This window comes from Mytilus trossulus, chromosome 1 (assembly GCF_036588685.1).
Source record: "Mytilus trossulus isolate FHL-02 chromosome 1, PNRI_Mtr1.1.1.hap1, whole genome shotgun sequence".
Lineage (NCBI taxonomy): Eukaryota > Metazoa > Mollusca > Bivalvia > Mytilida > Mytilidae > Mytilus > Mytilus trossulus.
The window spans coordinates 79,651,164-79,677,369 of record NC_086373.1 but is presented as its reverse complement, the minus strand read 5'-3'; the positions used below and the strand labels follow the sequence as shown (position 1 = coordinate 79,677,369).

The window sequence follows — 26,206 nt, the reverse complement described above, 5'->3', positions numbered from 1 at the left end:
AAAGCATATTGAATATCTTGTGTACATGTATGTACAACACACAAATGATAAAACTAGTGACAGAAAACAAATGGATGCCAAACTGTGACCTCTAAAGAAAAATTAAAAGCCTGAAAGACAAGTTGAAGTCAAACAGACTTGGATGGTTATTTCTTTCGAAAGCTGGCCTTACACTGGTCAAAAGGAAAGGTTAACAATTCAAGTCATCCAAATGAACGAAAAACATTAGTTATATTGCAATTTGAATAAAAAAAATATGATTAATTTCATAATATTCATAGTGTTAAGTGACAATTCCTCTTCAACAGGAAGTTTTGATTTGAATGCTACTTATCCAATGAGGAAAAAGTGAAACAGTTAATGTGCGATTTTAATTCAAATTCCAGAGAATGTTAAATGATTCTCCCCCCCCCCCAAAGCAAATATAATCATATTATCATAAAATAGATTTACACATCACTCTGTAATTGTGAGAGTTTCAGTATACACAAAATGCAATGAACGGGTAAGGAATGGCAAATAACAAAAATAGTCATGTTGAGGTTTCCAGTGACCTGAATGTATAAGAGGAGAGTACCATATAACATTCCAATGAGTTGAAATAATATATGTTAATTTGTTTATTTACATGTAATATAGTGAGTTGTCACATGGAACTCTTGCCTCCCAACAAATTATACATGTATGTTTTGAATCAAATTATTTGCATTAATTGTTGGGTTACTTTCTCATTGACATATACATCTTACCCATCCTTTTAAATCCTTAGCTATATGTTAAACTTTAAAACAGGGTATTGACTTGACACATGTGGTTTATCAATATAATTAATTTCAGGTGTAAATTTAATTAACTTCTTCCTCTTCAAAGGTAATCAGGATCGACTACCATAATAATCAACTATAAAATAGTGACGTCTTCTATGTTCATGCGATTATCTTTTCTTTGCACTTAAATCAATATTTTTAGGTTTTCGCTTTCAATGGAGGTAATCCGTTTACCGTGGAGATGAAACATGTGAAATGTGTCGCAAATATTTTGCAAGATGTCAACCTCATCACACATAAATTATGTCGAATGTTATTAGATACACAAGATGTTTGACCTTTTACTTACCCGTAAATAAATCATATATTTAGTTATTGAGGCCTAGTCTCCTTCATAAAGTAAAATTAACCCGGAAAACTGGAATGTTTACACAAATTCTCTGAGTTGATTTCTTTCCAATACACTAAACGAAAGAAATGTTGACGCATCTGACCAATGAAAGGTTTCCTAACAAACAATTCATGTCACGTGACTTTTTATGGTAGAGAATGATTTGTAATACCGGCTTTTCCCAATTAGATTTTTTGACATGACCAACTTGTGGGTGTTTTCACAGACGTCCGCACTTCACTGGCCTATAATGACGTGATAAATTATGGTCAATTATAGCGTTTATTATATTCCATGATATAAAATGATAGATTTTTAAGTGAAACTTTTGACACAAGCTGCAAAAACTTCTGTACCAAAGACATATATAGCAATTGTATTAATTTTTATCAAATAACCATACAAAACTTTTGCCACAGAGGGAGGATCCATTATGGGAAGAATCAGCACACTGCATTTTATATTTAGTAATTAATACAATATAGACCTGAATTCACAAAAAGGAGTAGGCCCGGTAAGGGCCGATTTTGGTCCCAAATTTCAGGCTCATCTGCCTGATGAAAGATTTTCAGTGGACATTTTTTTTAACACTTTTTAAGTCTATATACTTTAGTAGATACAATTAATGTACTATGTGAAAGATTCCAACTGATTAAAGACGATCAAATACAAGCTTAAATTAAAATAAAAATCTATCAAATATGCCTTTATTTAATATGTCACTTTTAGATTGTTTTTGTCAGTTTGAAATGAAGGTGGCCGCATCCGCCTTCTCATAAGCCTTTGTATATGTTATGTATAATCATCAGATACAATTTACTTTAAATATATATATATTAAGAATGAACACAAATGCGGCCTCATCAAGACGGAAACTATCTAAAAATTAACTCAAATGCTAAAATTGTGAAGATTTCAGTAATTTAGCATGAATTACTGATGCTAGTTTTCAATACACGGTATTGCACTATCAAAAACAGTCCACATTTTATGTAACAGAACTTCATATCCAACTAAGTTAGTCATCACGTGACTTTTGTGACATATAATAGCCGCCATTTTGTATTATATTTCCCCCTATAAAATGCATATATGCTTCAATAAAGTTTAATTTTCTCATAAACCTGATGCGTTTTCTTACTTTTGCAAATCAATCCTTGATATTCAAACATATTTCTATCAAACAATGTTGGTCTAAACAGTTTAATTTTTGATTGATTTCGGTCAAATCGGGATCGTAAAACATGCACTTTTTCTCGTCATTTCTCCGTTGACTCAATGCTAAATTACAGATACCCATGTCTACTTTTACAACAAATAAAGAAATTCCGTAAATAGAACACAAACTTTGCAAATCGATTTAGTATATTCAAACATATAGCTGTCGAAAAATACTACTTAAAACAGTTTAATTTCAGGGCAAATTCGGTCAAACATCGATTTAAAAAAGGGAATTTTCCGAGATTTTTCAGTATCATATGGAAATGTTGCATCAAATCAATGATCAATGAACGTTCCTACATTATATTTAATTTTTCATTAAAAAAAATCTCTAATGTTTCTGTTATTTTCCTTTAGAGATATTTCGATATCCTAGATTTCAAAATTTCTTAATAAAAAAAAATATTTTAAGTGTGACACGGGAACATTTATTTTGATGTCCAATTATAATAGATAAATATTCTACCTTTATTATTTCATTCCTTGACCGAACAGGTGAAATCTAACCTGGGTTGTAATGTTACATCATAATATATTGTCAGGTAGACGTGCAAACCAAAAGCAACCAGCTGACATCTAACATCCTGTCAGTGTGTATACATGTATTACCAGAGTTTAAATTTTGTGATATACAAAAGTTTTCATAAATGTACAAATAAATATCTTCTCCTTCCCGTGTCAAATCAGAAGACGTATGTTTCATAATAAACTTTAGGAAAATATGAATATTATGAAAATTTCTTTAAAAAAATATTTTTTGTTTAAAAGGCATTCAAAAATTTATATGTTTCTATAATTATTTCAAAGAAATATTCTGATTCAAATTTTAATTTAAATGAATTTCGATTATTGAACATGATTTTATTGTTATTTATTTTTTAATTCAATATTTGAAGCTAAATCCAGGCAATGAATCGATATAAGTTTAAATTGTGTAAAAAAAAAAGAAGAGTTATTGTATACATTCCAACAGAGACGTATATTAATACGATTGATCTGGTTTTAACAATATTGTATACCCGATAATATCTATCGACAGAGTTATCGGTCCTGAATATGACTGATATAGTTGGGTATACGGTATTCTACTGTCCAAATAATAACTAAAACTTCACATTTTAACAATTTTGTAAAACTGCTATATTCTGGAACCAAAAAGGGGTCCTACTGAACGTACTCTTATAAAATTATCCGGCCTTAAAAGTATTTTAAGAGATTTCCAAGAAGTAAAACAAGTTTTGAAAACATTAAAGGAGAAACACTGGCTATATGGAAATCAAACAAAATGAAAGTAAAGATGACTCTAAAATCTGATAAAACTATTCCTCAAAGAAACTTAATTGCGATGCCACTGAAATGGGAAGGGAGAAATATACAGAAAAAGGAAATATACCGAGATGAGAAAACTGGCCAGATGTTTTGCACAGTACTGTAAAGACTTCAGCGACCATTCCTAAAATGCATAAGAAGAACAATATTGATATCGTCAGTTTTCAGGAACTCTGTGATGTGAATCACTCACTCATACAATAATACGAGGAACAATCCTGCTCTTAACCTTCAAATATCACGTCAGGTAAAATGTACCTACACCCATTAAAAAAATCAATTGTGGAAATGCTGCCGATGATTATGGACTCTTGATCTTCTTGAAAATTCTCCGTACTATGTTGCAACGATGCTCAAAAACTTATTTAGAAACATTTTGAAAGATCAACATGTCTGTGGCAATCTCCAATCTGAAACTCTTTTACCAGTATTGAAAAATCGAAGAGATACATCTATTAATTTATTGACAATTACGAATACATGCATTACACATGTTACATTGACCGGCCTATTATCTCCAAGCTATTTCTTAGTTCCATTATCCCTGGTCTTCCCAACATCTTCTTTCTTTCTACTCCCCATTACGCTTTACAAACACAGGCACTTGTTTCTATCCATTGGAAAAACCACTATCAACGTATATATTCGTTGATAGTGGTTCTTCCAATGGATAAAAACAAGTGCCTGTGTTTACAGAGCCGGAACTTGGCACCAATAAAGTGCGAGCTGTAACCAAACATACAACATTATATTCGTTATTTCTCATGGCAGTAGATAGTAAAAAAAACGCTTGATATAGTGGACCACGTTATAATGAAGGAAAGATTGTATGAACATATTTTAAATAGCTCTTAAAGGACAGTTTTTCAATAATTTATATTCAGTCTGGTCTAATGTCAAAAGTCAAATAAAAAAGGTATTATCAGTGACTCTTTTGTATCAAACAAATAGACAGACAAGGAGGAGTTCTGTTATATATTTCATGTACACCAAATCTCTATGATAGAGCTAGGAAATAAAGTTATATACATATACACCATTGTGTAGAAAAATCAATTTAGATTTACGACCTAACAAGTTTTAGTGGGGTTGGCAACGGAACAAATCGGTATATAACGGATTTTCTCGACCGGCTGACATTTTTCAAAAATGCTACCTTGTGTTATATAAAGGTATACAGGGGAAACAATTCTGAGACAAGTGCCTGTGCACAACATCGGTCATATTTTGGTTCCTGTTGTTAAGTCTAGTTTGAATCCTCTAAGTTTATATGTGTTTCTGGTAAAAAAAAATTGTCTTTTATCTTGGCGACGATGATGTTTGTCTTTCTTTGATTTATGTTATTTACTGTTCACATATTATCTTCGTCTATTGATGTAGTTTTTATACGACCGCAAAAATTGAAATTTTTTTGGTCGTATATTGGTATCACGTTGGCGTCGTCGTCTGCGTCGTCGTCGTCGTCGTCCGAATACTTTTGCACTGTAACTTTAGTATAAGTCAATAGAAATCTGTGAAATTTAAACACAAGGTTTATGACCACAAAAGGAAGGTTGTGATTGATTTTGGGAGTTTTGGTCCCAACAGTTTAGGAATTAGGGGCCAAAAAGGGCCCAAATAAGCATTATTCTTGGTTTTCGCACAATAACTTTAGTATAAGTAAATAGAAATCATTTTCGGGAGTTGAGGTCCCAACAGTTAAGGAATTAGGGACCAAAAAGGGTCCAACTTGGCATAAGCATTTTTCTTGGTTTTCGCACCATAACATTAGTATAAGTAAATAGAAATCTATGAAAATTAAACACAAGGTTTATGACCATAAAAAGAAGGTTGGGATTGATTTCGGGAGTTTTGATCCGAACGAATTAGGGGCCAAAAGGGTCCAAAATGAAACTTTGTTTGATTTCATCAAAAATTGAATAACTGGGGTTCTTTGATATGCCGAATCTAACCGTGTATTTAGATTCTTAATTTTAGGTCCCGTTTTCAAATTGGTCTACATTAAGGTCCAAAGGGTCCAAAATTAAACTTAGTTTGATTTTAACAAAACAATGAATTCCTGGGGTTTTTTCATATGCTGAATCTAAACATGTACTTAGTTTTTTTTATTATGGGCCCAGTTTTCAAGTTGGTCCAAATCGGGGTCCAAAATTAAACTTTGTTTAATTTTAACAAAAATTCAATATATTCGGTTCTTCAATATGCAGAATCCAACCATACATTTAGATTTTTAATATTTAGGAACGGTTATCAAATTGGTTCACATTGAGATCTAAAGGGTCCAAAATTGAACTTGATTTGATTTCATCAAAACTTGAATTCTTGGGCTTCTTTGATATGATGAATCTAACCATGTATTTAGATTTTGGATATTGGGATACCACAAAGGGATGGTAAGAATTGTCTTTGGGAGTAATGGCTCAAACTCTTAAAGCCCCAGTACCCCTTGACCACGATCGCACCGCGCTCACCGCGATCTAAAATAAATTTAGATCGTGTTGAGGTCGCGGTATGAGCGGCATGAAAATGTAAATCTTCGTTGCTTTCACGATGCTACTGCGCTTGTTCTGCGACCTCCTCAATACGCTTATCAAGATCTTTCTACGCTCTTCACGTTCTCACTACGACCATACCACGAGTTGTCCGATTGCAACACGATCTTTCTGCGATTCTAACACGTTCTTACCACGATTATACTACGTTCATAGCGCGATCTTACTACGTTCTCAGCAGTAACGTCAACATCGTGTTCCATATCAATACAGTTCAATTCCTTCTATTTCTGATTAAATCATAGATTTCCCGGAACAATACAGTCATGCCACCAAAATCTACCAGAACACGTGGGCATGGTGGTAGGAGTTGATGTAGAGGCAGAGGGAGCAAAATAACGAATCCTGATCAAGCAGAGATGCCGGACAAACCAATCCAACCTAAATTTCAACCTATTGCTGGTCCATAAAGCACAATGACGATATTTTAGTGAACGATAGCAGAGATGACATAGATGTATCAATAGATATAGGAAGATGTGGTATGAGCGCCAATGAGACAACTCTCCATCCAAGTAACAATTTATCAAAGTAAACCGTTATAGGCCAAGGTACGGCCTTCAACATGGAGCCTTTGCTCACATCAATCAGCACGTTATAAAGGACCGATAATATTACTAGTGTTAAACCATTTAAACGGGAAAACCAACGGTCTAATCTATATAAAAACTAGAAGCATGGTTGAGCCGTTAGAGCAAATGGATAATTACATTCAAACAAACAAAATCTAGGGAGCTTTTTTATATATTTTATGTGAAAATGACAATGAGAATGATGGTCGTAGTGTGAACGTAGTCATGTCGTAAGAAGAGCGTGATTAGGATGGCAAGGGCGTGCTAGAATCGTACTATGGTCGTGAACAGCGTGGTATAGTCGTAGTGGAAGCGTAGTTGGGTCGCAATGAGACTGACGTGATGGTCGTAGTGAGGTCGTGATAACGTCGCTGTGCGATCGTAGCGCAGTCTCTCCGAATAGAATCACGCTCTCGCTACGATTGTACAGCGACCTTTGCGATCTTACTACGATCTTAATGCGCTCTCACTACGCTTCTACTACGACCTGATTTCGCCACGACCGCACCACGATTGTTTTGAACATGTTCAAAGTTGGCCACGCTCTTCACGATCTTGAAGACCTCACCACGACCGTGATACGACCTTACTGCGATCTACACGATCGGACTACGATCATCAAAATTTGCATTTTTTTCACAGATCGTAGTGCGATCGTGGCCTAGTGGGACTGGGGTATCAGGAATAAGGTGCAAAAAAAGGGGGGGGGAGGGTTTCCAGGTTAATGGACAATTACTTAGTACAAAACACAATTTAAAAGCAGATGTAAGGTTGGTAATTGAAACTCATTTTAATATCTCACCTAAACTGCCCTTAAATTATGTATATTTGAAATTTGCCAAAAACTTTATTATTAATAATTCCATTGGAAATTTGCCAAAAACTTTAGGTTAATGAACTTCATTGGAAATTTGTCAATATAAAATAATGCATTGGAGTTATCTTTCTTTGTCCAGAATAGTAGTTAAATTAATTTAAATCATGATTGTATGACATTTTATATTTTATGATGTATTTAAATGAGTAGTTATTGTTGAAAACTCCATAAGAAATTTGAATTGAGATCATTTTTGGAATAAGGGAAAGGGGGAGGTGAAAAAAATTGGTGGGGTTCAATTTTTCTTATTTCAGATTTCAGAAATGAAAAAGAAAATTTCTTTAAATATCAAAGGATTAATATTCAGCAGCATACTGAATTGTTCAAAAGCAAAAAAAACAACATTTTAAGTTCATTAGACCACATTCATTCTGTGTCAGAAACCTAATCTGTGTCAACTATTTATTAAAATGTGTTTTCAGTAAATAGGGGCATACAATATCATATAATATTATATCTTCTACTATTCAAGTTGTTTTGAGTGTGTTTTCATGCAGTAATAAAAACAAAGAGCATACGACACCATTTACTATTGATGTAAATGATCTTATATACATGTATTTGTTATCTATAATATACTTTACTGATACATAAAGTTCAGTGTCAGGATGCTTGAGACCTCAAAAGACTAAATCACCCTTATTCATCTTCATATGTCTGTCTAGTGTCAACGTATACCTGTCCTGTCTAACTGCAGAAGTTCCCCTAGAAACTTTGTAATGAACTATGTCAAAATATCTGTTCCTGTTGAAACAGATATTCCATATTCAATATTCCTTTATTCCGTGAGGAACAAATACTGTTTTATTTGTTAACCAAGCGGAAATTATATTATGGAATATTAATTTCACTTCACGGGAACTTAATTATACGATTAAGCAACTTCTATTTCGTGACATGTCGGTATTCTCGATGTCCGGCGTTATTCGCAAATCTTAAATGTTTGGTCCTTCATATTATATGCTGTTGGTGACACAATTTTGGTTAAATTAATTTACAGTTTTGCTGGACTGAGATAGTAAATATCCATGTCACTATATATATATATATACTACATTTCAGATTAAGGCCTCCTATAAATGGTCCTAAAAATCTGATTGGTTATACAATAATGCAACTCATATAAACTTTTCCTCTGTAATGAAGAAAGAAATATGCTATAAATACTTACTGCAATTATGATAAGTTGATAAACAACATCTTTGTTCATTTCATCAGCATTGTAATGTTTATCTACAAGTTGCAAGGTATATATTCCTATAGGCAAAAAATGCACCCCTATGATAGCAGACTTGTTCCAAATTAACATCGTCGAAAAATGTTTAAACGTTGCTTTGTTTTTGTGTAAGTTTTTGTTCGTGCTTCGTACATATCTATTGGGTTAAGCCTCATGCAACTTGGTTTTTTTCTTCAGTTTGTTCTTTTGTCAGTATGCTTTTACTCCACTGTCCTAGGTTCTGAGCACATGTTATGGGAGGGGTGAGCGCTCACAAACATTGTAACCACGCCACATTTTTAATCTGCCTAACCCAAGTCAGGATCTGTAATTCATTTTTTTGTTGTTGGTTCGTGTCTGCCATATTTGTTTTTCGTATACGGTATTGTTATGAATTATTTGATTAACTTTCTCGTTTTTTTTATTTTGGGGAATTTTATAGCTGTATACGGTATGGGTTTTTCACATGGGTGATGGCCACATACGTTGATCTATATAATTACCTATTTCTAATAAACGTCGTTTGAGATCTGGTTGATATTTGTTCATTGGCAATCATACCACATCTTCTTATTTTCATATCGTACTGTGTCCTTTGAAATAATGTATCTGTACTTATCTAATTAAACCGACCAGTGTTTATTGACCTCTTATATTCATTTGATTATTTGAGTTGTTATGTTGCTGTTGATGTACACCCCACATTCTCTTTATACCAATTTATGTTTGTATGACCATTAATCTAATTAAAATATTGATCTCTGATTACGTTATACTCATATGTAGTATAACGTAATCAGAGATCAATATTTTAATTAGATTGTATGACCATCTAATTTTTTGTGTTATGTAAATGTTTAAAAGATTAACGCGAGTAAGAAAACTCCAAATATCACTCTCTGGAATACCCTCGGTAGATATTAGTGTAGTAACTGTACGTACATTAATGCTGACCAGCTTCAGTGATAAATAAACCGTCTACGTCCTATAAGAATAGTAAAAGCAAAGACCTTTTAAACTTTTTAATAGATATAAGAAGATGTGGTGTGAGTGCCAATGAGACAACTCTCCATCGAAGTAAAAGTAAACCATTTATATATATGATTTCATATCTATTCAAACTACAACGGTAAACAGATCCACAAACTATTTAATTTTCGTTGTCAGTATTATCATTGCTATGGTGTTTGCATATTATATAATCCAATTTCATTTGACTGATTTTCCGTCCATTTTGTTTTTGGTTTAAATTTTTCAAACGATATTTCTGTGTTTATCTTATAAAGATATACCTTTTCTGTGGGATTTCACTCACTAAATGGTTAATAAAGACAATTTTGTAAATGCTATTTTTCATTTTATGTCATCCGAATCCTTAAGGGATCAAGTTATCATTGTGGGGAAATTGCGAACCGCAATCTCGTCGAATTAGTCATAAATCATCAGTACAAGGCTAATTTAATGAATAATCTATTGTGGTAAAAAAATCGAATCAAATATAGGTAGAATATATTTCAAATCTCAAAAGTCGTACTTGTTAAGCTTAGTTTATTGCGTTAAGAACAAGTCTGAAAGATCACTGAAAAATGATGATATCAAAATCAGGACGTTTGCGGGGTAAATAAATGATCAAGGGATTTCAAAGAAAATGATATATTTACCGGGGAATCCATAGTGATCCGATTTGATAGCTTTATTTTAAAGCGAATTGAATAATCTGTGTGACGTGGAAATGTCATTATGACAATTAGGGGATATACTATATACACCTGACCATCTAGTTACAAGTAAAAATTGAAAGCCATTCCATTGTTAAAACTCAGACATGAAGATGTTAGGTTCTTTTGAAAAATGATATAACCAGCCGGACTCACGTGCGCTTAATACTAGTCCATAAATTTCAATATCTTATGCCATTATTTTTAACACAACTTGTTGTATTTTACTAACAATAAGTAAAACAACGGGTTCTCCTTTTGGTGCGGGAACTGCGCAGTTATCCTTCAGGGACATTTGACTGAGTTCTTTCCGAGTTTGGGTGTGGTTTGTGTAACTTGAGTCATTTGTTTTAATCATCTATTGTTTTGTTATTGTTGTTTGTCAATTATATGTTTCCTCTTTTACCATTTGTTTTCTGTTTTCCTGGGTTTATGATTTTTGACTTTATCAGCGATATCTTTTCTTTCTTTTTATTATGTATCACTTGAGGGAGGTGATGTCCGAAGTAAAAAAAAAATCTTTGAAATGCTAAGAGAGAGAGAGTCATTTTGAATTATACTTGACAATGCAATCATTGGAAAGGCGATAGAACAACTGTTGCCATGATCATTGAATATGCCGGTAAAGTAAAGAGATTTTGGATTATCAACATAAAACTAATTAATTAACTTAATATATTTCAGCATTTCAACCTTACATCTATCTTGAAATGCGATATTTGTTGTGTCTTTATTAATCGGTTACGCCTAAAGCTGCATTTGATCGTTGATGTCACTATTCAGGAACAAAACAGGGAGAACCGTTATTGTGGTGTCTCAGTTGGAGCCTATCCGTGGTTGTTAGTTAAGAAATAATTCCTTCATGTCATGCTCTATGCTCATTTTAACATGGGTAGGCATTTAGTCCATCAGCTAGTTCTCAAAAGCGCGCTAGTTAAGGAGTTTGTGTTACACCCCAGGGTACCGCGATTTTTTTTGATAGAATTCAACTTCATTATCTTATTGATAAAATACAAGGTGTTAGACTAAAAAAAAAAGTCTCCAAAAGAGGATTTAAAACGTCCCTTCCAATGGTCCCCTCATTTAACAATCACGACTAAGTAATTTGTAATTAAATTTTTTAATATAAAGCGATTAAAAAAAAATAAAGTATAGGTTTAAACAACTAAAAGAGATACAAAACTTATCATATTAAATGTAACTCGGAAGATTTTTTGTTTAAAATGAAATGTTTTTTACATTACAAACAATCCGAATTTTTGGGTTCAAATTGAGGCATATTTTCACCTTTCATAAAGAAATTCGTTATACAATTACCCGTTTTAGCTAATTAAACTTGAGAATTAATCATTATGCAATGTTTAAATCATTTGCAGTATTTATATATCGTCTAAAATATGAATTATTTAATAAAATATATGTACGTGCAAATACTCGTGAAATACCGGAAATCATCAAATTACCGTCTTTGATTCAGTATACAACATGTACAATGTATTCACACATAAGCATTATCAATTTGCAACTGAAAACAAACATTTGATTGTCGATTTATGGTGTTTTTGTGAGAGAAATTATTTTATAAAGTGAAAGTGTAACGAAATATTTATGAAAAAAATACAAATTAAGGTGATTTTGTTGGCATTCAGAAAAGGTGCACTCTATCGAACTCAATAAAGGTGTGCTTGATAACATTTTGTGTTGTAGCTATGAATTGATTGACTTAAGATTGTTAAGTCATTCAATCGACACACAACGCTTTGAACGAACGTCAAATAGTCAGTTGTGGGGTTTGGCAATACTTTTTTCTCTCTAAGGTTTCTTAGAGATACAAAAAAATGGCTTTGTTTGTTTCAGTTTAAATAAAGATTCTGATAAACGTTGGTTGCTAAATGCACATGAAAGAGTTTCAATATCATTAAAATGTCGAGACTTGGTAGGAATGGTTAACCCTGAAACATCCGCCCAAAAAGAACTCGAATGAAGCGAGACGAATCTGATGTTTTGAAATTGTTTCAGACACTGCAGAGCTGGCCAATTCCATTATAACATCTGAGCAGTAAAATGGCGTGCTCTCGGGTTCTGTTGCTTCTTCGGAATTAATGTGCGACCTTCTTAACACGTATGAAAAGGGAAAATTTGCTGAAGAAATTTTCATTACGGAACGGCTAATTCAAAAGTCAACCGATATCTTCAAAACACTCAAAAGAAAATCATTGCTTACATTTTTAAAAAAGATAATAAAAGGCAAGCAGTTAATGGCCGATAAGAACAACAAAACATTGAGAGCAGATGAAAAAATGTATCCTGCATGTCAGAGCCCAGACAAGATAGTTGGTTATGCGATAGGTTCTCCAGTTTGATTTAGATCCTCTTCCAATGTCTCTTGCAAACTTTGATTGTACACATGTAATGAAAAATTAAAACCTGTCCTGAGTGGTCTTTTAGAAAAGGCTCATTCCTTAGGAAAGCATGTGTGGATATTTGATGACATGGTAGTTTTTCAAACAATTACTAGGATACCAAGCACTTTTTTCGATTTGGCAATTGTTATTTTAAAAACCATCCTTTTAGTTTCAAAAAGTGGTCCCGCATTGATTTTGTCACTGAATAGTATCGCACAATATTCATAACGAAATTAGAACGGCAGTTCCTTGGGAGGGCAAATCATTACGATAAGTTCTAAACCATCAGTCACAATCGTGTTCTTGGGAATGGAAGAAATTTTTGTTAGTTGGGGGAAAGTTGCTTTTGTTGAATTCTTTTGTTTCAAAAGAGTAAATAATCCTATAGATTTACACTTGAATGTAGTGATTTATTTGTATCACATGGAAGTATGTGCCACAAAATATATGTTGAAAATGAAATAGCGTAACATAGTTTTAGCTTATAATCAAACAGGAAGAAGCCGATAAAAAATGTTTCTTAATAAAATGCAAAAACATGCAGCTAACAAAGGTTACGACTCCATTGTTATTAAACCTTCTGACACTGTTGTGGAAGTATTGGCTTACTATTTTCACAGTTACATATCAATTCTAACATTGCATGTAAGTCTGACATATACACCCTCCAAATGCAAATTATTAAATGTGCAATCAATGTGTGTAAACTTGGTGAGAATTTTTGTAGAAAACTGCCAGGATCTCGCGCCAATACAGGTTGTGATTCAGTAAGTGTTTTGTCTGGTAAAGAAAAAAAGCAAAGCATTCGGCTTTTTGACACGTTATGTGGAGTTTTCAGAAGGTCTATTCCATCTTAGTGAAACCTTGAAAGAGGTTGGCGAAGAGTTGTCAAAACACTCGAGAGGTTTTCGTGTTCTATATATGGCTACGAAATTAAAAATATCGATAAATAAAGATCAGAACGTTTTGAAATGCAAAATATGCAATGTTAAAGCACATTAAACAAGCCAACTTTCAGACGAAGATTTAGAAATCTGCTCTTAAACACAACACTGGTCTGTTGCCAAACAACTATGATAGGATTGTTTAGAGCGCTATGATCAGTATCAATTTGCTAGAACAACCACCAGCGTTAGATGCTTTTGTAATTCTGATGTGCTGTTCATGTAAAGCTGGTTGTGCCAAAAAAAAAATGTTCATGTGTTCAACAGATAGCTGTATGTTAATGCTCGAAAGCTTGTAGATATAAGCATTATCAAATCGTTGATATTGCTAACGATGACGAAGATGGTGGAAAAGATGATAATTCGGTAGATGGAGGTGACCAAATTGATGATGATTCTATGGATTGACCTTCTGTGTGACCTTAAAATGTGGTGATGCGGTTGTTAAATTTAAAAAAAAAAAAGAAAATTAGAAACCCTGACAGTTTTGTGTGTTTTATTATGTGAGTTAATTCATGAATGTGATGTATGAATTTGTGACAGAATAGTGCATTTCTGGTTGCTTATGTTTGTGTTTGTCGTTGATTCTTGTTGTTTTTGTTTTTGTTTCTTATCTTTAATTTTTTTTTCAACAGCCTTTATGTACCTTATGCTGTATGTTTCAATGTGAAACAGTATACCATTGTATCAAGAAAATAAGTACGTACGCTTCTTTTCATTCAAAATCATGACTTTTGGAAATTGACCCTCCCCCTTTTTTCTTGGTCCTCTACGATTTAGAAAATAATTAAAAATTAGCCTGCGTTTTAATTAGATATGATGTGTTCCATTTAAAAAAAAGTAAAGTACTGAATACTTGGTTATTTTTACATTTTTCTGTAATAGTGTGCAAAACAAAATTTTTGATATACCATGAAATAAGTCCCCTTTTAACCCCTTTTGGACACTTTTTCAAAAGTCTAACACCTCTTAAAATATTCTTTAGTTATTACTCTTTAAATTTATACAAAAAAATTGCGGTACCCTGGGGTGTAACACAGAACTGAATTTTTGCCCTACCAGCTGATGGACTAATTATATTTGTCGATATTTTACACTGAGCGTTATTTTGATTCTAATATGACAAATACAATATATTTATAGGTCGAAGCGAACGGAAATAGCGTAAAAATGTTTGGCTGTTCCCGTGTCCTCCCCGAGGATTCTGTATATTACATTTCACATTTGAAGTTTAAAAACTACGAGCAGGGCAAATATATGCTGTTTGATAAAAATATATAATTAAAGTTTATGTTAGCTGCTTAAATGTAAATATTTAAAAGGATAACGATGGAAACAACGTTAATATAAACAGTAAGTCCGATCGCATGTGTCAAACATATTTTTTGTGCTCATTAGAACACGGCTCTGTTAACAAAGCGTAATAAGGACGTCATATTAGAATTAAGAAATAATTACTTCATGTCATGCTCTATGCTCATTTTAACATGGGTAGGCATTATATTTGTCGACATTTTACACTGAGCGTTAGCGAGGTGTAAAATGTGGTCAAATATAAAAAACTACGAGCAGGGCAAATATATGTTGTTTGATAAAAATATACAATAAAGGTTTATGTTAGCTGCTTAAATATAAATATTTAAAAGGATAACGATGGAAATAACGTTAATATAAACAGTAAGTCCGTGCGCATGTGTCAAACATATTTTTTGTGCTCATTAGAACACTGCTTTGTTAACAAAGCGTAATAAGGACGTCATATTAGAATAACACATATAATCCATAGCTTTCAATCAAATCACAATGACATCCATAAATTTTTTGAAGTGATAGCGTTCACTTAAAACATTTTGAATTATTGGTTTATTTGCGTATTTTTCAATGGTGTCATTTTACTTTTTTATTATGGAAATCTTGAAAAGAAACGCACGAACTGTAATGTCGTACCAACTTGGAGAAGAGTATTTCACACATATGCGCTGCTGCCGCGGATAATGCTATAGAAATGGAAAGTTCATAATTTTTGAAGCAGAAATCATCTCTTTAATTTTGGCTTTAAGTTAAGATTAGTTATCAACCTACCCGCAAATTTCTGGATCATAAATGAATAAAATTTTACTTTATTTTGCTGAATCTTGCATGTATTTCATTTTCGATGCAAACGATATGTTTTCCTTTTATATAGTCACTTAACATTGAATCATGAAGTGAGAGTGCAACTAAATGATGGAAAGTGATGAGAAAGTGGGATGAATATTGGTGTGGGGCGACTTGTCATTGATTTGTGGGTTTCATCTAATTCATGTTTGCTCCTCTACTTTTTGAATTTTTGCCAGATTTTCGGAATCCTCTGGTTTTATCCATGTTTTTACATTAAAAAAAAATTGCCCACTTACCCCTACTTTTCGTTTATTATTTTTATAAAATATTATTTAAAAAGCCATATTTCAAAATCTTATGAAATCCTTGTTATTTTTTCATAGTTTTTAAACAAAAAAGGTGACAATGTTAAGTGAAAGAAAAATCTAGAGACAATTATTTCCCGCCAAATTTTAAATGGCTTATATCTCGAAATAAAATTGGGAATGGAAATGGGCGAAACCCTACATTTTTTTCTGCTTTTTTATTTTTTTTTTTATTTTATATACTTTCAATTTATAAAAGTCTTTAAAAAGCTTGTTATTTTAAAACAGAGTAGCGAACATCCTGCAGTCGTTTACAAAATTTGTACATGAACCAAAATCTGATTAAAGGGAAAATTCACGATTTTTTATTTATGGTTTAAATATGTTCATTATGACATTATATATATATTCACAAAGTTGTATCGCCATATATGTGCAGTAATAAAGGAGAAATTCAATAATTAATGAAAAAATATCAACTACTTCCTGTAGGTCGTGACGTTTTCTCCTGATTTTTGCATGCCGGGATTTAAAATACAATCATTAAAAGTCTTGGTTTTTAATCATGTTTTAACGTAATCGTAAGCGCGCCGATGACTTATGCTTTATCTAATAACCATCCGATAATAGGAAGATAAAACGCACAGACGTTCAATTGTACTCATTCGTGAGATAAATTATCTATGTTAAACGTATATATTCGAATTATTTTTGTAGACAACACAAAAAGTTATACATTTATTTTTAATAAATGCATTTTCGGACTGATAAGGTGAACAAATTAAAGTACATTAATCTGTAAAGACAATATATTGGTGTACTCTTATTGACCTTTTACTATCTCTGCTATGACAAGGTTTATACGATGTGTGTATTCACGGTTCTGTGGCAATACTCGTAGATGGCTTGTTGAAAGGTAAATTGCTATTTGCACTTCGGTATTTAAGCACGCCTCTAGGGCACACCTTGCCAGGTGTGACTGTCTATTCGGATCCGAGTGGGAGCATTTAATACACACATTAAAAATACATATTCAAGTTGGTGATAAATAAAAATTGATCGCCGTGGAATTATTTAATTATATTTGGTGCTATTATTTATTTGAATTCAAATAAGTTTATTTACTAAGAAATACACAATTTTCGGTTAAAGACGGGAAACTTAATTCATATGTCAGAATGAAATTATATACACCTCTTGTCCTTGGTTTATGTCTCATAAAAAAGGGGGACTTAGAAATCAGAAATAGCTTTACTAAAGCATTTTTCTTTGTCTCTATTAGGCGAAAAAATGAACGAGAACACTTACATTTAGACTTTAGAAAGCCATGTATTAATTAATATCCGAAACTATCTGAAGATAACTCTACCGAAGCGGAATATAATATGTACGAATAAAGAAAAAATACTTTTGTACTTAGAGGTTTAAAAAGTTGACAGGAAATTTAAGGATCTTCATGGAATGGAATCGAAAAATTACTAATAGATATTCTTTTCAAGTGTGAAAAACGTCAACCAAATTTATTCATAATCGGCAACATCCTTATTAAAGTCTGAGACTACTATAATAGTCGTCATCTCCCAACGTATATATAAACTTAAATAACTATTTGACCAATGATGTTTAAAATTAAAAGACAACGAATTTAATGTTATCTTTCCCTATTTTTGAATGTTATTATAAGTCTGTTCAACTTGCAAGAATACCCCTAAAGCGGACAAATATCCGACAAGCAGTTTATTCTTTGAATTGCTGTCATTGAATTTCAAGAAAGAAAATAAATCCCGAAATTGATATTCAATAGTTTTCCTAGAAAATATTCACATCCCTTGGGGATTATTAGTGTACGTCCAGTTGCATATATTTTACATGAATGTCGGAACAATTGTGATGATGACGAATTTTGTCCTTTATTTGAGAACAATCTAATTGATATATAAATCTGTGAGTTTACTATGTTCTTAATTTCGATGAACCAAAGCAAGTTATAAATTGACCTGTATTTAATTCAAATTGTTTCTTTTTTTCTTCTTCTTCTTTCGGTATAGAATAGTCTATCGAATTCGTTGATTACATACTGTTGGCATACGTGGACTAGTCTATTTGCAAAACTTTTACCACAATTTACACAAAATGTATGTTTCTTTCTTATATTCAATGTATACATGTATACATATTTTAAATTGCGCTACAGTTCCGTAACTTTCTATCCAGGCGTAAGTATACACGAATCGTCGACAAGTGTGCGCACATTTTTTTAAATCAATAATTCTGGTATGTTCCAATCTGTCCTAAACTATTGACAACGAGTATATATTACATTTTCCCAAATTAACTCTTGGAAAAATATGTAAATAGATTTGTATTTCTTCAATTTTTTATTTTTTTTGTATTATTCTTTTTTATAAATAATATTCTTTACACCAGAAATGTTATTTAAGAAATAATTCATGGAAGCCATAGATTTGTTGGAAATTTACACATGGCCTGGGCCGTGATATTCGAATTTTATCCTGAGCGTTAGCGAGGGATAAAATTAACGAATATAACGGCCCGGGCCATGTGTAAATTTACAACAAATCTATGGCTTCCATGAATTATTTCGATTCTAATAGGACAAATAAGTTCATTCATATATTGAAGCGAGGATGGGTATGCCGTATGTGTAGCTGTTCTTTTTTACTCCTTGTTAGATAAAGCTCAAATATTCTCATAAATCTTTAGCTTGCATTGATTATTTCGTTAATAACTGCTAGAAAAAAATATGTTTAATTCTCAAACCCAATATTTCCGATTTTTCATTTTACATGTTTTCTCGTAAGCTACCGTCAAATCCAAAATTGACATTTCGTTACGAAGGAGCTGCCATGTTGATTCGCTGAAATCAAATGCAATAGAATAGAAAACAAAACAAAACCTACCTCATAATTCCATTTTAATACAAATTGAATGTTATACGAACTTCGATAGTTACAAAATAGGTTATATTTTTGTGACATTGACTAATTAAAATATTGATTTTATACTGCAACTTAAATTGGTATATTGATAGCTTTTAAAATCGTAACATGAATATCAGGCTTATTTTCATCCCTTAATGTACCCCTGATTGTAGAGAAAGTGTTCCATGATGAAATTGACATTGCACTAAATATAGCTGTGTTTCTATATTTAGGAAATAAACAAAACTAGTTGCAATATATTAATTCTTTTTATCATGCATCCGAATAAGAATAAAAGTTCTCTTTTCTTTTATTTTATTACAATTTCTAATACAATAAAATTGTAGTTTGCAAAGTAGGTTCAACTATATGTGGTTTTACGGGGGAGGTATATTGTAACATCCATTATTATGTATATATCTGTGAGTCTGCGCCATGTATAGATATATAGAGAATTTTCACACAGTGTTGTTTACAAAGCGAAAGAAGCACGTCATATTATAATTATAAACAAGCGTATGCGTTAAGTAATGACTAGTATATTATATCACTTTTGGACACGCAAGACAAAAATGTATATTATACATGCACCTGATAGTTCAAAATGGAAAGTTATAAGTTATGGTCGTGTACACTGATCAATACCTACAGAAGTGAAACGATGCATGAACTTGCAAGCCCGCCGGACAGGAAATCGATTGAATACCTGGACGTGTCACCTTACACCCCTTCCAATACCTTTGGGAGTAATACCTTTAGCCATGCTGGTGATCAGATGAGGGAAGATCCGAATTTATTTAAATAAAGTTTATTACATTAAAGAATTATGAACGAATTAGATTTTCGAAAAACAATTTTCACGGAACACTTATTTATGATTTGAACTTTGACTTTTTAACTAATTCCAATATTATCAGTCAAAAAATAACAGACTATATGGTTATTTAAAAAAATAAGACCATTTTCCGTATCAAGTTCGTCAGTCAGATAAATCAACCGTACGATTGACAAGATATCGACACGCAATTACGACTACATCGTTTACTGTAGTTTTGTTCCTTTGTGGTTTATAGACATATCGGGATTTTTCATCGGACAAGGTGACAAAATGGCGGAACACAGAGAACTAATACTCAAAATTTAAAATCGATGGTGATCTCTTATTAAGTGGAATAAAACTTTAATATCTATAAATTTGAGCATTTTTATACAGAATGGACATAATATCAATTTTTGATTTTTTTTGCGAAGTTTCCCTTTAATGAAGAAAATATTTCATTATGCAAATTTTACTTTATGGAACAATAAATTAATAAAAATAAAAAGTAACTTTTACAATATTAATGTTCATGCGTTAATCGTTGGTTATGTTAGTCCTCTCCGTAAAATATGCCTTCGCAATATACAAATATTAACAAGAATTTCAATAACGGCCGGGAAACAGACTAATTGTTGGTGCTCCTCTGAAAGGAAATTTATACAGAGAAGAAGAAACAGCTACAAGTAAATACCAGTTTTCATCCCCTGACCCCAGGAGCTCTATCAAAACAACAGGAACTATAATCTATTCTAATATTCATGGTAACCGCTAGTGCAAATCAAGTTTATTCTTGCACAGAGTATCATTTGATTACTAGGGTTAAAAATCTAAATGCTAATCTCCCCTTACAGATATTTTTGTCATCAATTTTTTTCTCTGACAAGTTGATAAGTGCCACAAATAATCTAAATGAATAAAAATGCGGAAATGACTGAAGTGTTCAAGGGGGTAGGAATGCGGCTTTATTATTGCCCTTTACCGTCAGTCGTCAAACAGTCATTTTCGGCTAATGTTAGAGTCAAACTGGTTACAATTTTACTGCCAAAATATCCTTTATTATATGATTTACCAGAGATCTCAAATAGCCAAATGATTAACTTCACCGTTATTTTTGTATAAAAAGTGTTCATTACATGGTCATGCACTGAAATTATGACCGTTTGTCATTTAGCAAATATTTATACTTTTTTTTCACCACGAAATTAGCCCTATTATGACCTTCATGGATGTCAAATACTGAGACTTCTGTTAACATGTTAGTTAAATTCAGAATGCCTGAATGGTGATGTATGTATGTACTTTGAGATTCTGCTCATTGAGACTCAACCAAGGCTTCCAAAACGGTCATATATGCCGGTCATTTGTATAATGTCCGGTAAAAGACCGACTGGGCAAAGCATGAAACGGTCATCTACATTTTAGTTTCAAAGGCTTTTTCGGTCATTTTAACATATAAATTCACGATCTTTTTGACCCAACATTTTGCCTTTAACAGCCATACATTTCCGGTCATAAAAGTGACATGATGATTAATTACTATCAAAACAACCCCTACTTCAATACTTTCTCATTTTAATCAAGGCTAATTAGTTGTTGGACAGCTGAAAACTACCTGTTCAGGTGACAGGTAAACTATTTTTAGTACCGGACATCGTATAAATTAATCGGTCCATTCCCAATTATTTTCGTACATTTCAGCAGCTTGTATCTAATTGATTTAAAATATATAATAAATACATTTATAAACATGATTTGATAAATCATTTAAAAAGGTTTTAAATGAAAAATCGTCGGCACTACGTTGTATGAACAAGAACACGTGTGCGCATGTGCACAGGTAGGAAATTCAATTTTGCATCCTACATTTCTTCAAAAATGCTTAAAGTCACTCAACCCTTGATTTACTGCAAGGGTACAGTGGATCTATTAACACTCCTTTAGGATAAATGGAGATGTGTCCTTTACAATATTATCCCACCACCAAAACAAACCCCACCCAACACCACCCAAGGGAGCTTGTACAGAGGCGGATTTAGGAGCCCCCCCCCCCCCCCCCCCCCCCTCTCATTTTGGGAAAAAAATTGGTTGCTTATATAGGGAATCACTAAAGCGTGACTGGAGCAGGCCCCCTCTTAGGTCAGTCAGTGGGCCCCCACTTATGAAAAATCCTGGATCCGCCACTGGTGTAGGACACCAGGAAGTTATTATGGTGGAGGAAGCCGAAGTACTGGGAGAGAACCACCGGGCTTCTGAAGGGGAACAGATAACCCGAACAGATTTCAGAAGATTGATCTTTAGATCATGCTGGGAAAAACTTTGACCTACCAAGGCCTCGGAAGTATCCAATCTAGTTTTAACTCAGGTCTGGATACCAGAAATGTGTGTGGGAGGGCGAAAATCACCCTACTGATGTACTGAAAATTCGACGTCTGAGTGAGAATCAGTATCTTCAGTACTGTAGCCATCGGTCTTCCTTCATTACTGTAGTCATTGGTCTTAACCACTAGCTATAGACCACTAACCCACACAGAATGGGGAATGAGACAACAATCTGACTAAAAAGCAGAAAACAGACCAATGCCACCAATTGGTATTCAACATAGAGATATAATCCTGCAACTGAAGGCAGGCTTGAGCTGGCTGCTAAACATTAATGTCATGCTTAACTCAGAAACATATAAATGAACCAAAATTGAAAAAAAAAATGAGCAAGCCTAACAAACTGAAAGGCAAGAGGTTCATAACAACTTGAGCAAACACAGTGTATTTGATGTGTTTATTGAGTTGTCAACCCTCCCACTTTATCTCTAGCCAATATGGAATAAAAGAAAACACACACACAGTACTGTCATGACTGTAAAACTCAGTTTAAAAGAAGTCTCAGTCCAATGTTACTGATATGCCTGCTCAAGAGTCTAGACCTCAATTAAACTGACTGAAAGATTATGTCTTCATCTTACACAATGTATTTATAAAAATTAAACACAATTCCTCTAGTTAGGGTTTAGTATCAAGCCATCGTAAATTATACAAGAAGAGCATAATCCATATGCTGCCAACAACTGGTTTTAGTACTGTGGATTCATTTATTTTCATGGTTACCAATTTTCATGGATATTTGATTATGTGGTTTTTCAAAGTCTGCATACTAGCCTTACTATATTTGCTACTTCTTTGAAAATCTAAATTCATGGTTTAGCTTTACCCCAAAAATTAGTTTGTGATTAGATCAGTTTAAGATGAACTTTTAATGTTAAATCAATGATATTTGGTACGCATATTTATTGACATCTGCAAGTATCGTTTCCATGGAGATTATATAGCCCCTTACCCTCTTCATGGTTCATTGACTTTGAAACTTTTTCATAGTTTACAAGTTAATGTTTGTATTTAGATTTGGGAGCGACTTATAACAAGTCAATGGTATTCGGTATTAGCATTGGCACATCTCATTTACATGGAAACCATTGTATTGAGCCATGTAACTCAGTCATGGTTCATTGACTTTGAATATTTTGTTAATAAACTTGTGTAAGATGTTAAAGTATTGCGTTTTTGATTTCAACATTTGCATAATCAAAATTACAAAAAGACGAGACATATCTCTGTGATAACAGTTTATTTATGTAATCTGCATCATCATTTACTCAAATAATCATCATGCAGTGGCGGATCCAGAAATTTTCATAAGTGGGGGCCCACTGACTGACCTAAGAGGGGGCCCGCTCCAGTCACCCTTCAGTGATTCCCTATATAAGCAACCAAATTTTTTTCCCTAAATCTGCCTCTGTCATGGACAATGAAATTTTACATGACAGGTTGAACTTGTTTAATTGTGAATTCATTACTTGCATATACATCATGTACATGTGTACTAAACAGGTTGCTTAAAAAAATTGAATCCTATGATTGCCACAGCAAGCAACGATTAACCAATCAATCATTTCCCACGAAAATAAATCAAATTTGCATCTGTAGAGACATTTAAGTGTGTCAGCTGTTGTTAGCATTGAATTTGATTTTAGATATATCCTTTGTAGCTACTACTCTAATGGGATTCAAATTTTATGACAGATATTATTTAATATCTACACTTTGACCTGCATATTCTGTTATTTATAAAATGAGAGAATTGTTTTACAGATCAATATATAAAACATGGCTTTGTGGATATGGATAGTTACATTACTGTGTGTTACTGGAATTATAGCCACTCATGAATGGGATGAAAATGGCTATGTATTTTTCTGTCTGTGTATGGGTAAGTTTGTATATATATGAATCACTAATGTGTATGCTATTAATATAAAAAAGAAGATGTGATAGGATTGCCAATGAGACAACTATCCACAAAAGACCAAAATGACACACACATTAACAACTATAGGTCACCGTACGAACTTCAACAATGAGCAAAGCCCATACCGCATAGTCAGCTATAAAAGGTCCTGATAAGGCAATGTAAAACAATTCAAACGAGAAAACTAACAGCCTTATTTATGTAAAAAAATGAACGAAAAACAAATATGTAACATATTAACCTCATATTAATGGTTCAGTGACCTCAGGCAGCATTCAGCTGTTGTGATTAGGGCAGTATTTTAGTTATAACAAATAAAATATTCATGCAATATTGATGACTGTAAGATTAACATGTGACTCTGGCACCAATCATTTGACCTCATTCCATTGGTCAGCATACTGTTTATGTTTTTGGTTTTGTCAACAATTAATCATGATGCCATGACAAACAAAGATGTCTAACTCTTGAAATCTATATTAAAATTTGAATTAGATAGAGATAATCTGATGACATGAAAAATGCTTTGAATGACCCAAAACACCAATTGCAAGTATGGGGTTGAGGAATTGATGATAGTCCATCGGAAGGGGAAGATAAATGGCTGACCAGTGTTAAGAGAGAGCCATATCTCTTGCATGTTAAAGACACCCTTGTAGATTTTAAAAAAGAGCAGTCTAATGTAGTCCTCTAATGTAGGTTCATATCATTTACATTCAACGTTTTTTAACGGATTTTTTTTTTACTATCAATGTGGGTTCAACATTGATAGTAAAAAAAAAATATCCGATACAAAACATTGAATGTAAATGGTATGAACCACCAGAGTCTTATATTATAGGACTACAGTCTAATGCTGTTACAAAGCAGCACTCGTAACTGCAGGTGGAAAAAGGATTAATATTAGTTTCAAAACTTGTTTTCCATTCCACTATAAATTGATATGTTTGAAAACTAAAAACATCTTTTTTCTGTTTCTTCCAAAATTAACAGTAAAGGTGTTCTTCCCCTTAAATGGGGTTTAAATATGTTTGCCTATTACTGTGACTTGACTGTATGTGTTGCTCTCCACTATTTCAGTTTATTCAAATATAAATAAATTTTGTGTATTTGCTGTCTTCTGATTGGTTAAAATTATTAGTTTTATTTTCAATGTTATCAATTTTGATGGCGACACGCCCACTCTGACATTGTGTATTCATACGCTAACATGTGTGTACGTTGTTTTTGTCAAGATAAATAATATAAATAAGTTCTTTGAGTCTTATTTTTGATAGAAATTTATTTATAATGAATGGCACTAATTTATTTTGATTTTATTGAACCATAAAACTAATTTTTGACTCTTCACATTTTACATAATCCGCTTTGCGGATTATTCAATGTGAAGAGTCAAAAATTAGTTTTATGGTTCAATAAATTCAAAATAAATAATAGCCATTCATTAAATCTAACTCAATTATGATTTGTTTTATCAAACCAAACTTCAACTGGTCAGAAATTATAACCAATTGTAATTTGTTTTATTCAACCAAAACATCAACTGGTCAAAAATTTGGAGAAGGTGTTAAAATGTAACATATATAAATGTACTTACAAACCTATTAGACTTTAAAATGTCTGCTATGTTTATATGGATCAGAAATCCCTTTGGATTAAAACATGTTATAATCAGTAAAGTGTATGTGATTTTATGTGAAATTGCAATAAGTAGTTAATAAGTTTCGATGTCAGATCATATAATATT

General features: G+C 32.7%; 2 protein-coding genes across 5 annotated transcripts in view; one reads left to right on the top strand and one right to left on the bottom strand.

Annotated features, from left to right (window-relative positions):
- Positions 1-1,319, bottom strand: part of LOC134686521 (neurocalcin homolog) — a 32,547-nt gene extending 31,228 nt beyond the window's left edge. The window contains exon 1 of the mRNA XM_063546189.1: positions 1,117-1,319. The gene's annotated coding sequence lies outside the window, so the exon portion shown is untranslated. The remainder of the gene's footprint in view (positions 1-1,116) is intronic.
- LOC134686613 (GDP-fucose protein O-fucosyltransferase 1-like) overlaps positions 1-26,206 on the top strand; it is a 340,651-nt gene that overhangs the window by 306,467 nt on the left and 7,978 nt on the right. Inside the window, exons 2-3 of one of the 4 annotated variants that reach the window (XM_063546293.1) lie at positions 20,905-20,920; positions 24,303-24,420. In XM_063546293.1, the coding sequence (XP_063402363.1) occupies positions 24,318-24,420 (103 nt within the window). In that variant the 5' untranslated portion in view covers positions 20,905-20,920; positions 24,303-24,317. Of the gene's footprint in view, positions 1-20,883; positions 20,978-21,146; positions 21,171-21,390; positions 21,415-24,302; positions 24,421-26,206 lie in introns of those variants that run through there. The other 3 variants (XM_063546300.1, XM_063546306.1, XM_063546313.1) reach the window with 3 other exon arrangements.